The sequence below is a fragment of the Psittacula echo genome, assembly GCF_963264785.1.
Source record: "Psittacula echo genome assembly, chromosome: 3".
Classification (NCBI taxonomy): Eukaryota; Metazoa; Chordata; class Aves; order Psittaciformes; family Psittacidae; genus Psittacula; species Psittacula echo.
The window spans coordinates 62,962,840-62,975,819 of NC_137736.1; the positions used below are offsets into that span (position 1 = coordinate 62,962,840).

Here is a 12,980-nt window from a genome sequence, read left to right on the forward strand (position 1 = left end):
AAATAGCAATATTTTATCTAAAAAATCCCAACATCATCCATTTATCCTAGCATCTCAGAGCAGTCCATTCCTGTACAAATGCTGCCTACTACAAAGCTTTTGACCAGTAAACCAATTTTGGCCAATTCTTGCAGTAATAACATTCCCCACTCCTTGAATAAAGACAGACCTCAGTGTTCATTGTGACAAGTTGAGAACCAGCAGACTCTAGTACTAAATACAATAATTTTCTCCAGTCCTTTCAGACCGACTGCAAAAAAAGGTCCAAGCAATCTTACCACATTCAGATTTGCAGAGTAAGGGGCAGGATCCCAGGCTACTAAGATAACATCTTTGTACAAGGAGCTGTCGACAAAGTGATGGTTTGGATTGGTGAGAATCTGTGAACACAAATGCAAAGAATCGCACAGCATTAAAAGCAAGTGGGATCCAGAAAAATGGCAGAATCTTTCTCTGAAATGAACAGTCCTTCCCATGCTGCTGTTTGTTCTGCTTTAATTCTGCTCGATTTTAAGCATTTTGTTTTGTTAAAAAAAAAAAAACAAAAACAAAAAACAAACCATAAAGAAGAACTTAGCCATAAACAGCACTCATGACAGTTTGAAGTAGCAGTATGCTGAATTACTCTCCATCTGTGAGGGATGTGACAGGACCACTTGAGATGCTGTTGATATACATATCAACACTACTGTGTATTCTGGAATTAGAAAACAAAAGCTACAGTATTTCAGATCACTTCCAAGATCCTCTTCTTTCCTTGAAGGGATACAGCCCCCATGGATAATGTCTTTCCTTGCCCCACACCTTTTTCTTGCTTTCTCATTTCAACAGCAAGTCAATCTTATTTCAAGTAGCTCCAAAACTGCAGACTACACCGTGACTGTAAAACCAGGTATACCTAGAAAAATAATTCCAGAACAGATATGTGACAGGGCTATTTTTGAAGAAACTGTCATACTGCTCTGATCTACTGCTCTCATGTATCTCTTTGCATCGCCTGGTACTCTGCCTGATCCTGCTGCCCCACTGGAAGTTTACGCTTCATTCCTGCTGGCTCATCCCTTTCCGGACCCTCCATGCCTAGCCAGGTCTTTCTGATCCCTGGTGCATCCAATCTGAGGCAGGACTGAGCTGAATGATTTCAGCATTGGTTCAAACAGCGTGAATTTGGCTCCAGCTGTTAAACTAATCAACATTCCAGACAAATAAATTCATACTAATTTTCATTTCCCTTTAGGATCCAATGAGCCATATTTGATTATGCATATTTTTCTTCAGAAAAATAATATTGTTGCCATAGCAATATTCTTCCTACCATAAACTTTGAGCTTAATGACTTTTTATCAGCCTTCTACAAGAATAGAATTAGTTGTGCTGCCATCAGCATCTCCCCAGCTCCATTTCTCAAAGCAGCTTTCGCCTGAGAACGTAAACTCCTTTTTTGAGAGTACAGAGTAAACAGACTAAAAGGTCAAGCTTTTAACAGCTCAGTTCCACAAACGAGCTCTTACTTGCCTTTTAGGAAGCAAGAGTCCTTTGGAGGTGTTATCCACACAGTTATTCACTCTTAGTGAGTCTGCATTCATATGTATGAGATGAGTTTTGTCTAGAATAACAATATCTATTATGGCTGCACTGGCTTCCTTCTAGTCCTTAAACAACTGAATGCAGGAATTTCCAACAGCAAGGAGGGAAGGAGGCTGAGTAAACCCATATAGGTAACCCATCTTCAGTACTGATAGGGAAAGCAATTTTTATCAAATGGCACGTGCATATTTCACTCCTGGAGACAGGAAGGCCAGTTTCTTATCACGGGTGGCTTCTGACCTCTTTGAAGGAGCAGAACACTGGTGGGAATACAAACATATGTGAGGAAGCTGTGTGAGCTGAACTGGCCTGAACTTTAGCCATGCCCTGGCATGTTCTCTGATACACTGCTTTTAGGACTAAGGCCAGAGTAAGATATTTCTGTTCTCTTCCACTGAGCAAAGAAAGGGGCATATTTAACCCAGACCACTTCAAAGATCTAGTCTGTCTTGCAGCCTCACAAAGAACTATGAAACAAGTGTGAAGGGAATGACAGTGAACTTTCTGCAGTGGCAAGCGTACACACACAGAGAACACACCCACCAAGGATGGACTTTGCATGGGCAGTCACTCAAAGAAGAAATAAAAACCAATTTCATAAGAATTACAGTCAATTAAAATTTTGCTCTCATACAAGAGCATGCTACACGACCAACCGTTCTGCTGGTATTGGCTAAGTAAACTCAGCATTTCAATATGTCATAAAATTTCACAATAATTCTGTTGTTGCTTTTTGGCTGCCTTTGACAAAAAGGAAAGAAGCTTGGTTTGCCCAAGACCAGAGTTCAGGCAATAGGGTTTTTTTTCAAAACTGAAAAACTACTCTCAGCCATAAGGTGTCACTGTAGCTCAATGCACAATTATTTGTGGACACCCATATGCAGAAAATCCCATTTTCTGTTTCCATTCACATGAACAAACTCACTTTATGTGTAATATTCAGTGTACTTTAAAGTTTTTTACAAATAAACTTCGAACTTTTAAAGAATGATGACTTGCCTAAAATTATTTATTAAGACAGCTCAGTTCCCATTTCTTTTGCCTTCCAGTGAGGAAATAATTGGGGAACTGGAGAATATGAGAAAAGAGCTTTGGGATCCCCAGAGCCCAGGCTTTGTGAAGATCCTGGAGGCAGTGTGGTGAAGGTCTTCTGTATTGATGGCTCTGGCATCCTGCAGGGCCTTTACAGATCTAGGACACACGAGAAGCTTTACAAACCAGTTCTTTGAAACAAGGATATCAAGTAACTACTGCAATCACTCTACAATGACAGCAGTGTGAACATCCCTGTAAGGAAGAACTTACACCTGCTCTACATCATGACTGTAAAATCACTAGCTGTTTCCCAAATTACCCAACACTTCCTCAGAAGTTATTAATTTAATGTCATATTGTACAGAAGGAACACTGACTTCAATTCACAAAACGAAGATCTTACCTGAGAGTTAATGATCCGCATGGTTGTTTTATTTCCAACATCTTTTTCATAGCCACGTGTTGGAGCAGAATTAAATCTCAGAACAGCATCATGAGAATCTAGGAGCATAAATGAGGGGGTAATTTTCTTCCTTGGCAATACAGAGCAGTATAAAAAATGTAAGTAAGTATATAAAAATAAACCAAATTATCTCAACTAACATAAAACTTACACATTTCTCCTAATCTTGATGTTCTAAGGATGAGAAACATTCTACTATGTGCAAAGAAAAATCCTGCATCCACCACACATTAATAATATTCTTAAGATCCAGCAAAAAAAAAGTTAAGAATCATCTATTAATTTAGCTTGCAATTTTTCAGTATTTCTCTTAATTGGATAAACTTGGTGTGGGAAGGTTATTAGTACACCCGGTACACACAATTTCTCACTATTTCTACTGCAAAATTTATAACAAATTGCCCCATGCAAAAGCATGTTAATTGCAAGGATATCTAATTACACATTTGAATGAATACGAACACTTAACTATAAGCTTGTGTTTCACAGTATTTTGTAATACCTGAAAATCTCAGACTACCCCAAACCTATTAATCATACCATGTACTTATTCTCAAGGTCAGCATAAGTTAAAGAGTCTCTGTCGGGAAGTGAGCACACAGAACCTAAGGATCCATTGGTAGCAAAGATCTAACAAAGCTCACCTGTCAAAATTTCCTCATGAGCTGTTGACCTTGGAGTCGTGAAAAATAGAAAGCAGCTCTAGGTTAAGTATGGGTCAAGGGTAGACACTATTACAAGCCTCAACTGGATAAAAATAATCACCATCCCAGTGCTTCTTTTAAGGAAATCTCAAAACCCAAAAGGTGTGAGGGAGAGGGAGAGTAAGAAATTACATCCATTGCCCCAAACCACACTTCCCTGTCAAGAGATCCCTATTTGGCCTACTTTTATCCCTTCTATTAATGAAAACAGAAAATATAATTCAAGCCATGTAATGCCTTAACCCACAGGTAGTTTATATAGCTGTTTCTCTCTAGTAACTTAAAATGTGTTTTCTGTAGCTCAAAAATGGAGCAGGCAGAAGTTTCCAAAGATAACCAATATGCCTCAATGGAGTTCGGGCCTATTCTGTTCTATCAAACTGCGATCTTCCATCCTTTCACATCCTTACTCCACACTTGTACTCCAGACAAGAAAACAGACCGTGTAACATGAAACTGTCAGTCCAGTGTCAGCTGTACTTGCTTGAACATTTTGTGTCAAAAAGTGAGGTTTTTGCCAAATGTCTACTGACTCCAACTCCTCAGAAGCTAAGGACTGAAATTTTTTTCTATGTCTTTATGCAGGGACAACCCTAGCCTCAACACCTTGCCTTCATCTGACTAAATATAAGTATCTTGAATGTGTAGGGGCTAGATGACATGAAGTCAATAAAAGCTGCAGGTACTCCACATTTTTGGAGAAGAGAAACAAAGATCCTTTGTAATTGAAAACTGCTTCTGAATTTAAGAACAGACATCTGGACCTGCATTTGATAACTTTTTAATAATCCATTGACTGAGAACTGGGAATTGGGTTGGGAAATGGGAATGGTATGGTTCACAACTTAACTGAGAGACAGTGTGCTGCATTTCCACCATTCCCCATGCTAGTTATTCATACCAAGACCAAAAACCTTTCCTTCACCATAAAATATAAGATCAGGACACAGCTTAACACTGATAATAGCTGGGTTAAATCAACTGATTTTAATGTTATTGGAGATAACAATTTTAAAGATATAAAAAGTTTGCGGTTTGATCACAGATCCCTGTTACCTCCCAATGATGTCAAAATAACTGGGTCTCACAGTAAATAGCAGGATCACAATGGGAATGTTTGCTGTACTTGCACAGTGTCTCTATGCCTAGTTTTATTCAAAAAACAGTCAGTGGGTGGGAGGGATGAGGGCAAGAGGCAGAACACAAATGACATTTGTGCCTGCGTTTCTGATATGAACACAGAAGAGGGAGCTAAAGGCCTATGAAGAGAAAGGCTCTGCACTGCTGCTTTCTTGCCCCTTTTTTTCTTTTGGGAGGATAAATAGCAAAAGCCTTTTGCTCGCAGAAACTTCATCAACCAAGACTGTACAGCCCATGGCCCCAGAAACAAAACTTGTCCACGGGGTGCTTTTCCTCACTCCCTAATGACGCTGCCTGAGGTGCTCAGCACAAGTGCCTGGCTGACTTCATAGAGCAGCCCATGGGTGCCTCCGTTAACTGTCAGGTCTGCTTGGACTTCCAACCAAGAAGTTGGTAGCCCTGGTGCCAGCTCTGGGAAAGGACAGTCTTCTACTGCTGTGCATTCACAGGGAAAAAGAGCATCTTGCACAGTCTGGTCTTTCTCTTCCTGGTCACTCTTCTCATTTTTTCAAGGACTAGAGGGGAGGTGGAAAGGCACAGCCAAGAGCTCAGCTGTAACACACACTCTGCAGGGAACCATACCTTCTTCCCCATGGGACTCATGATATGAACAGATGCCGGAGCTTCCATTTTTCATTTTTAGTGGAAAACAGTGGCATGATATCTCCTGTATATTAGCACTTCCCAGGAGCCACAGTGACCACTAAGACCCACAGGTTGGCACCAGGCCCCTCTGGGATGGCTGTAAGCAGCCAGCTGCCCTGCCACAGTTCTGAGCCAAATTCTCTGCTCAATCAGAAGTACCTGCCCATGGCCTGGAAGACACTTAGAAGAAAACTTCCCGTGACTTGTGCTGCCCTACACACTTCAATCTGCAACCGGCAGGAGGAGATATGAAATGTCTGTGTAAGCCTTATCAATCAGTATCTCCTCACTTTAGGTGCACCAGATGAGAGTTTCCCAATTAAACCAAAAGCTCCTCCTCAGAGAACAGCATAAGTTTTCTGTGGCCAGACTGTTCACAAGAAAATGGGTACACACAGGAGCATATGGGCCCCAGGTACCATGTCAAGCACCAGAGTCCACACCTACGCTGCACGTGAGTGTGCAAATATGCCATGATGCATGCTGTAATACAGAATGTGCTATGGATTCTCCAGTACAGCACTAATCCATACTGGTGTAAACTGGATGTACTAAGGAAGGTTGAGAGATTTTGTTTCAGTCAAGGATAACACACTGGAGAAGGGAGAACTATTAAGTTTTTTCATCCCAAAGATTTCTAAATCAATGGGGCTTCATGCGAAATTGGAGAGGTTGCCCTGGTGTGTTTTTAGCTACAGTCCAGCTGGGCACCCATGCTGTGCTGGAAGCCTGTAAGAGTAGTTTGATAAGGATAGCAGTTCTAATATATCCCAGGGATTTAAAGAAAACCCATCTGTGTCAGAGGTGGTAACAGTGCAAGGAAGCAAGTACTGGGCTGTGAAGTCCAGGAAGATGGGAGGATTAATAAGTGAACATCAAAAGGCTTTTAAAGAGAGCTTGAAGGAGATAACTCTTGCTCCAGAATCAAGTTTGAGACATACATTTCATCCTTCTTTCAGCACTCTTAGCATACTGCACGTGTACTGCCAAAATGAAGAACTACTGAGATGATAACATGAGTAGTAGCACTCATTTTCAAAAAGAAAGAAAACCCAAACCGGAATTAATTTTATGCCTCTACATTCCTTTTCTGAACAGCTACCACAAAAATCCCACCTTGAAGTGGGGAATTCTGTCAGACGTTGACATCTCAGCACACCTGTAACCTCACTGACTCACTGTAGCAATGGAAAAACAATGGGAGGAGATATGGAACACATTTAAATTCACTCTTGGAAAAGAGGTCAGGGGACCTCAGCTCAGAAAGTTATTCAAGAGTCTGAATTCTGTATGTCTCTGAACTCTAAGAGTCCTTCATCTTGCATGAGTTCTTCATCTCATGCAGGAGATGAAGAGGATGCTCTACTGCTTCTTGGCATGGAGACAAAGTTCAGTCTAGGATAGCAATACAAGAAGCAGTTTTTCTATGAGCCACAAGAAAATACACAGGTATGAAAGAGCTTTACAGAATAAAACCTGAACATGGCTCTAATCTGCTGAAGAAATAAACGCATGTTACAGCAAAATGTCAAATATGGCAGATCTGATGATACCAGTGCCTCCTTTATACGACAAGCTGTAATATGATAAGGAAACATCATTGCTTTCTTTAAATCAAATTATGATGCCAGGTTTGATTCTCCTTTCAATCGTATGGTCCTGAAAGGAAACAGCTTCACTGAATTCCATGAGGTCACATTCATGTAATGCTGAGAGAGAACAACCAGACTTTACAGACCTATGCCTGACAAGAATGAACCTTTTGAAAGACAAAAATGAACACATACATGTACATATATATGAACATGAACAGATGCATTTCACCCACCTATTTCATCCCCCAGAGAGGAGTTCAGTATGGCACCAGCAGACATAACTACGGCACAGCTCCCAAAGCCATGTGTATACAATTTGCCCAGTGGAATCTGGGGAACGTGCTTTTCCCATCCAAGAGTGGAGAAGGGAGCCTCCTTGCCATCTATTGTTTTCACATTCACCCTTTCTTTTAGCTCACAGAATAGCTGGTCTCCTGTCAACTTGGAGTTTCGTTTCCCCTTGAACCGCACCCCATGCTTATTGGTGCTCAAATAATCTCTCATCGCCTTCTGTAGTCGAGGGTTTAGCATCTTGGAAGAGACATCCCCTTTCCAAAGCTTGTAAAGAAAGGATTTCGACATTGTGGAATATAGCCCATCCCAGTCATCAGATTCATCAGGCAGCTGGCTTCTCCTGTGCTTTGTGCTCCTTCTCCTCATTCTTCTCTGATGGCTCCAGTTGTTCTGCAAAATATTTACTTTTGGATTATCCTCATCTGCTGAGATGAATTTTGCTATCTCTTGAAGGTGGTTGTGTGACCGAGGCTGACCAGCAGCAAATAAATAATCGTCATTCACTTGGTAGAAAGCACTTTTTGATTTTCTTCCTATCTGGGATGGAAAAAACTCATCTTCATTTCTAAAGCCATCTTCCAAATCAGTCCATTTCTTAATACTTCCAGTCCCAGATTTAAATGTACCTAAGAGATCTTCATTAAGAAGTACCTCATTCCCATCAATGGTTTCTGAAAATGATGGATCGTGAATGGCTCCCATGATGACTCTTTGCTTGCCCTGAAGAGGCAGAAGCCTTTTAGTTTCAATGTAAGCAAAGGAGCTTGGAACTGGTTCAGCAGTGTTGCTATCTGTAAAATAGATGAATATCACCAGAAAAAGCAGACCCCATGCGAAGATCCCAAACAGCATGAGTTGTTTCCATTGCTTCAAGTTAGGTTTCATGGCAATGCCTTTACCACCTCCTCTGTGCCTTGAAGTATTGGTGACAGAAAATGAAACCTGGAAAAAACATCAAATATTAATCAAAAACAGTTCTAAAAATAGATACAATTCAGAAATATCTCAGCATGCTTTGATAGAAGGTGCAGAATTAATATCCAAGCTGTAGCACAGAGGATTCAGAAGGCGACACAAACTCCAGAGCCTGCACACACTGTAAAAGTGACATGCTTTGGCTATAACCACACCGTGACAGCTGCTAGCTACAAAAGAAGCTGGTGGCCAGTTTCTACAGTAACACTGGATCCTGCCTTCGGGGAGCTCATGTGCCTGTCTGCTTCTGCTATATCAAGCGTAGCATTAAGACAGCAAAAGCAAAATCCATGCCTGGCTGCATGCACAGTGGGAGCAATATTAGCTGTCTTCTCTTTTGCCGCTGAAGTCCTTATGCAGTGGGACGTGAGCAAACCTGCCCCCAAAAGGACCAGGCAAGGAGCACAAACTCTCAGCCAGCCAGCCCCCCTCTGCCCAAAGCCTTGAAAGGGTGGTCCTCTGTGGATATCACCAAGGGGAGTAGGGAAGAGCATCACACCAGCACGTCAGAAGGGAACCTTCTCCTCAGTTGGTATGAAGTGGCACAGTGTCAGTGGACTACATTATTTGTTGCCCAGCATCACACCCAAATAAGAGTGACTGTTGTACCTCTGCTATGGATGCTGCATGCACACTGAGATGGCATGAAGCAGGTCTGCATGTCAAGGTATAAGGGGTTTGCGTTTTCCAAAAGGGGGGATGTATGGCACCACTAACTAAATACATGTCTTTAGGGTGATGATATTAACATAAAGGGCGTGGGTAGGGACTGTCAGACGGAGACTTGGAAATCTGTACTCCATTAATACCTAGGGGTTTTGGACATCTTGTGCACTAGTAGAGGGAGGCACGGTCCAAAATGAAATAAAGTCTGACTGAGGCGGCTCTGTTCCAGGGAAAATACACTAGCACATTGCTGGACCATCATGTACACTATGTCCTTACATGAACTCACTTGTTTAACCAACTGGTGTGGGCAAAACTGGCTGAACAAAGTCTGGCCTTCCCCTGTCATAAGCCTTATCATTCACCTCCTTGCACTACAGTCATCATCAGCCTCTGTTGCTACACTGCAGTGTAACTCAGTGTTCTACCTAGTGACAGATCACTTACCTGATCTGGATTAAAAATAAGCCCCTTCTGGAGTTTTCTTTCTAACCACATTTGTTTCAATGACCGCTTATTGGTGGGACTTAAGGGCTTCTTATACCAGCCAGCTGTGATCAGAAAAAAGGACCAGGAGAGGGGACAGGCTTGGATTTCATTAACAGCCTGCACCTCAGGAGCAACCATCTCATCACCCCGCAGCCAAACAGTTTACATGCCTCTGATAACACACTGCATGATTATACCTGACCATCAGGAGGGACCAAAACCACAGTCACCATATGCTATCACCTTTCTGCAAGCTGCTAAAGTACATCAAAGCTGAGTGCAAAGTTTAGGCTGAAGCCGTAACTAAGCCTGTGTTTTCACATTGAAAGGAAACTAACAATAACACTGGCATAAGGCATTCTCCGTCCCTCATTTCTCACTGTGCCTGCACCACTGCCAACACCCTTGCGTATGGGGCTGGAATATTACAAACTGAACCAGTAAACTGATACAGCACGGGGTTAGGGTGGGGAAATGTATGTTCAAGGCGTTATTGTGTTTTTTAAACTGGGCAAGCCCCTTATCCACTTCAGTGTGGCGACACATCCAGTTGCTTCAGCACAAATGAGGAGATTGCCTACCACAATGCAGAGGCGAGAACAAACCGTAGGTGGTATTAGCAGGGATACTTCAGGCTAGCATTTCTGCTGACCTCCTGGGAATGTGAGGCCACAGCATCACATTTCCAAACACAGCCTACTTGAACGATGTAGACAAAGCCTGGAACATTAAAAAAAAAGCAAGCTGACTTTGGCACACAAGACGGTGTCCAGAGAAAGGATTCCTAATGTCACACTTGGGTGACCAAACCTCATTGCAAACACATTTATTTCTAATACACCGAAGAAACATAAATAAATAATCATGAATGTGATAACCCTGTGCTTCACACAGGTTTGGCCTGGCTCACACAAACCACATGGAAAAAAGCTATTACTCCAACTGACCCATTTTCTACTTGCACTCTGCTGTTGCAAGATTACTCTCTGCAGCACCTCAACATTCCCCCCCTACTTCCAATTTCAAATCACTGCAGGCAATGTCCTGTGGGAGTCAACTTACAGTATATGAGTGTTGTGCAACTTTGGTCTGCCCTGAAGTTATTGCAACCTGCCCACTCATCAGTGTTCAGATGGTTTGCATTTTTAAATCAGCATTCTTTGCCCATCTGAACTGCTTTTATCCCTTTTATCATTTTCCCTGCTGTGTTTCCCCAGCACTTTTCAACACGTGGCTTCCAAACCACTGTGTAAGTTAGTCTTTGCTCAGTCAGATGTTTCTCCTGCTGAATATACATTTCTTACAGGATCCGAAAAGGAAGCATCTTGCAGAATCTTTTTAACAGACAACCTCACAGGAAGTCAAACCTAGAGAGGAAGAGGTCACTAATACTTTCCACTGAGTCACGCAACAAGCCCAGACACAATTTAAACATAATCCATAACAATATCTCACATTTTCCTCAATTTTTGTCCAAGTTTTATTGTATCTTATAATCAGAAGTTGATAAGAAATAGAAAGGGTTTAGCCTTAATTCAGGTGTGAGACTATGAAAGTTTCTATTCAGGCTACAATCTGAAAAAGGAATCAGTGGCATTATTAATTATTTTTAAATTAAAGCGCATGATTTTTTCCCCCTTAACACCTACAAGATCATAAAACCGCATTCATCACGGATGGCGTGCACATATGAGCATGCACATAATTACCTTTTTCATGCACCAAAAAATTATCTGCGTAAAACAAGACAAAAAACCCCAGCATACAGCAGCGTATTTGTCAAGACTGCAAGCAAAAGGAGAGGCACCAGTGAGAATAAATCCGAAAACTTTACACATTAACTACTGCAGAAGCTTATCTGCAATCCCTTGTTGCAAGTGGGGCCTCAAAAAGGATACTCAAATCTCTTGAAGACCAGAGCTATGCAGGCAAATCTTTGCTGCTTTAATGTTTTTTGCTTACAAGAAAAGCCTTGTCCTCCAGCAGTACAGCTGAGCTGGAAGCAAATTCAAGGTCATTACAGTATTAGTTGCAAGAGGACCCCTACAACCCCCCAGGATCTTGAAGGCTGCGTATGGAAACCTGTAGTAACCATCAGTTTATCTTATCTCCCTCCGCACTAAGCATCCAGTCCTCTCCCCCTCAGCCCCTGAAGCTTCTCACACCTCACGGTCCCAGCTTTGGGAATGGCTGGGAAGAGAAGGCAGCCCCCCGACCCCCTGGCTGCTGCCTGGGGAATCTCCCTCAGTACCACTTGCGAATGGATGTGCTTGGGCTCATGCCCTGTACTGCTGGAGGCAGCACATCTCAATTGCGAAGAGAAAACCATTTGTGTAGGAAACCAGAAATGATGATCATAATGAATTACACTGGCTAAATAAAAACAGGCAGTTTCATGGGTGTAATTACTTAAGTCCACTGGATGCTTCACGAGGAAACTTCTATCTCTCTCATCTATGCTCATCATACAGCTTTCAAGCTGTTAATGCAATTCTACACGAATGTTAAAATTATCATTGTTTGCTCATTGTCTCCAACCTCACCACCCCTGCCATAATAATCCTGCCTATCTACAAATAATGAGACACCTGGACTCCCAGCTCCTGGTAAGGAGGACCAGAGGAATGAGTCTGTACCTGGGGAAAACACCCAGGACTTAGCCCAACCCAGCTTCCTCTTCAGCAGAACTAATAAACCTGTTTGCCTCAGAGTCTGAAGATCTCATTTTCCTATGCATCCCCTTCCTGATGGGCTCTTTCAATCATTAACTGATTTAAGCTCCAGCTACCATATGGAGAGGGGCTTTTTTCTTACCTAGTCTGGTTGTCTGCATGAAAGCCATGGAAAACATGAGGCAAGGTACAAACGACTGAAGGAGGTAGAGAGTAGAGACTTGCTCATTCACTTAATAGAAGTACTAGCAGAAGTTTTAAAAAGGAAAGGCAAACCCTACTTGTATCTTTGCATCATCCGAGGAAATAAAGGCAATTCCCCAGTGCAAACTGAAGGCCAATCTTCCGAAAGTGGCACCCATTTGTGGGAAATTTCATTTTGGTAGGCTATGATGCAAGAAATCAGCATGTTCCCCCTCCCCCTATCTAGCCCATTGTGTTGCAACAAGGAGCACTTTAAGTTTTTCTAAAGTAGGCCTCCTGACCATTTTTTAAATGAGAAGAGATGGATGAGGGAGGGTTTTTTTTTTTTATTCCTTTGAAACATTCCTCCCTTTCAACACTGTCTATTGTTAAAATTAATTTGTACAGACCCCGGCAGCTCAGAGGTCAGGATGGTTCAAGTTGATGTTCTAAGATGTGCACTGTTATGTTAAACAGGGTTTTTCTTGGCTACAGCTTTGCAGTGGGAAGGTCACCTCAGGGTTATTTGGGG

The 12,980-nt window shown here is 42.1% G+C and overlaps 1 protein-coding gene across 2 annotated transcripts in view; it reads right to left on the reverse strand.

Annotated features, from left to right (window-relative positions):
* ST6GAL2 (ST6 beta-galactoside alpha-2,6-sialyltransferase 2) overlaps window positions 1–12,980 on the reverse strand; it is a gene marked incomplete at both ends in the record, with an annotated part of 47,248 nt that overhangs the window by 12,797 nt on the left and 21,471 nt on the right. For both annotated transcript variants that reach the window (XM_080614482.1, XM_080614481.1), the window contains 3 exons: window positions 279–380; window positions 3,026–3,123; window positions 7,403–8,405. In XM_080614482.1, the coding sequence (XP_080470608.1) occupies window positions 279–380; window positions 3,026–3,123; window positions 7,403–8,348 (1,146 nt within the window). The remainder of the gene's footprint in view (window positions 1–278; window positions 381–3,025; window positions 3,124–7,402; window positions 8,406–12,980) is intronic.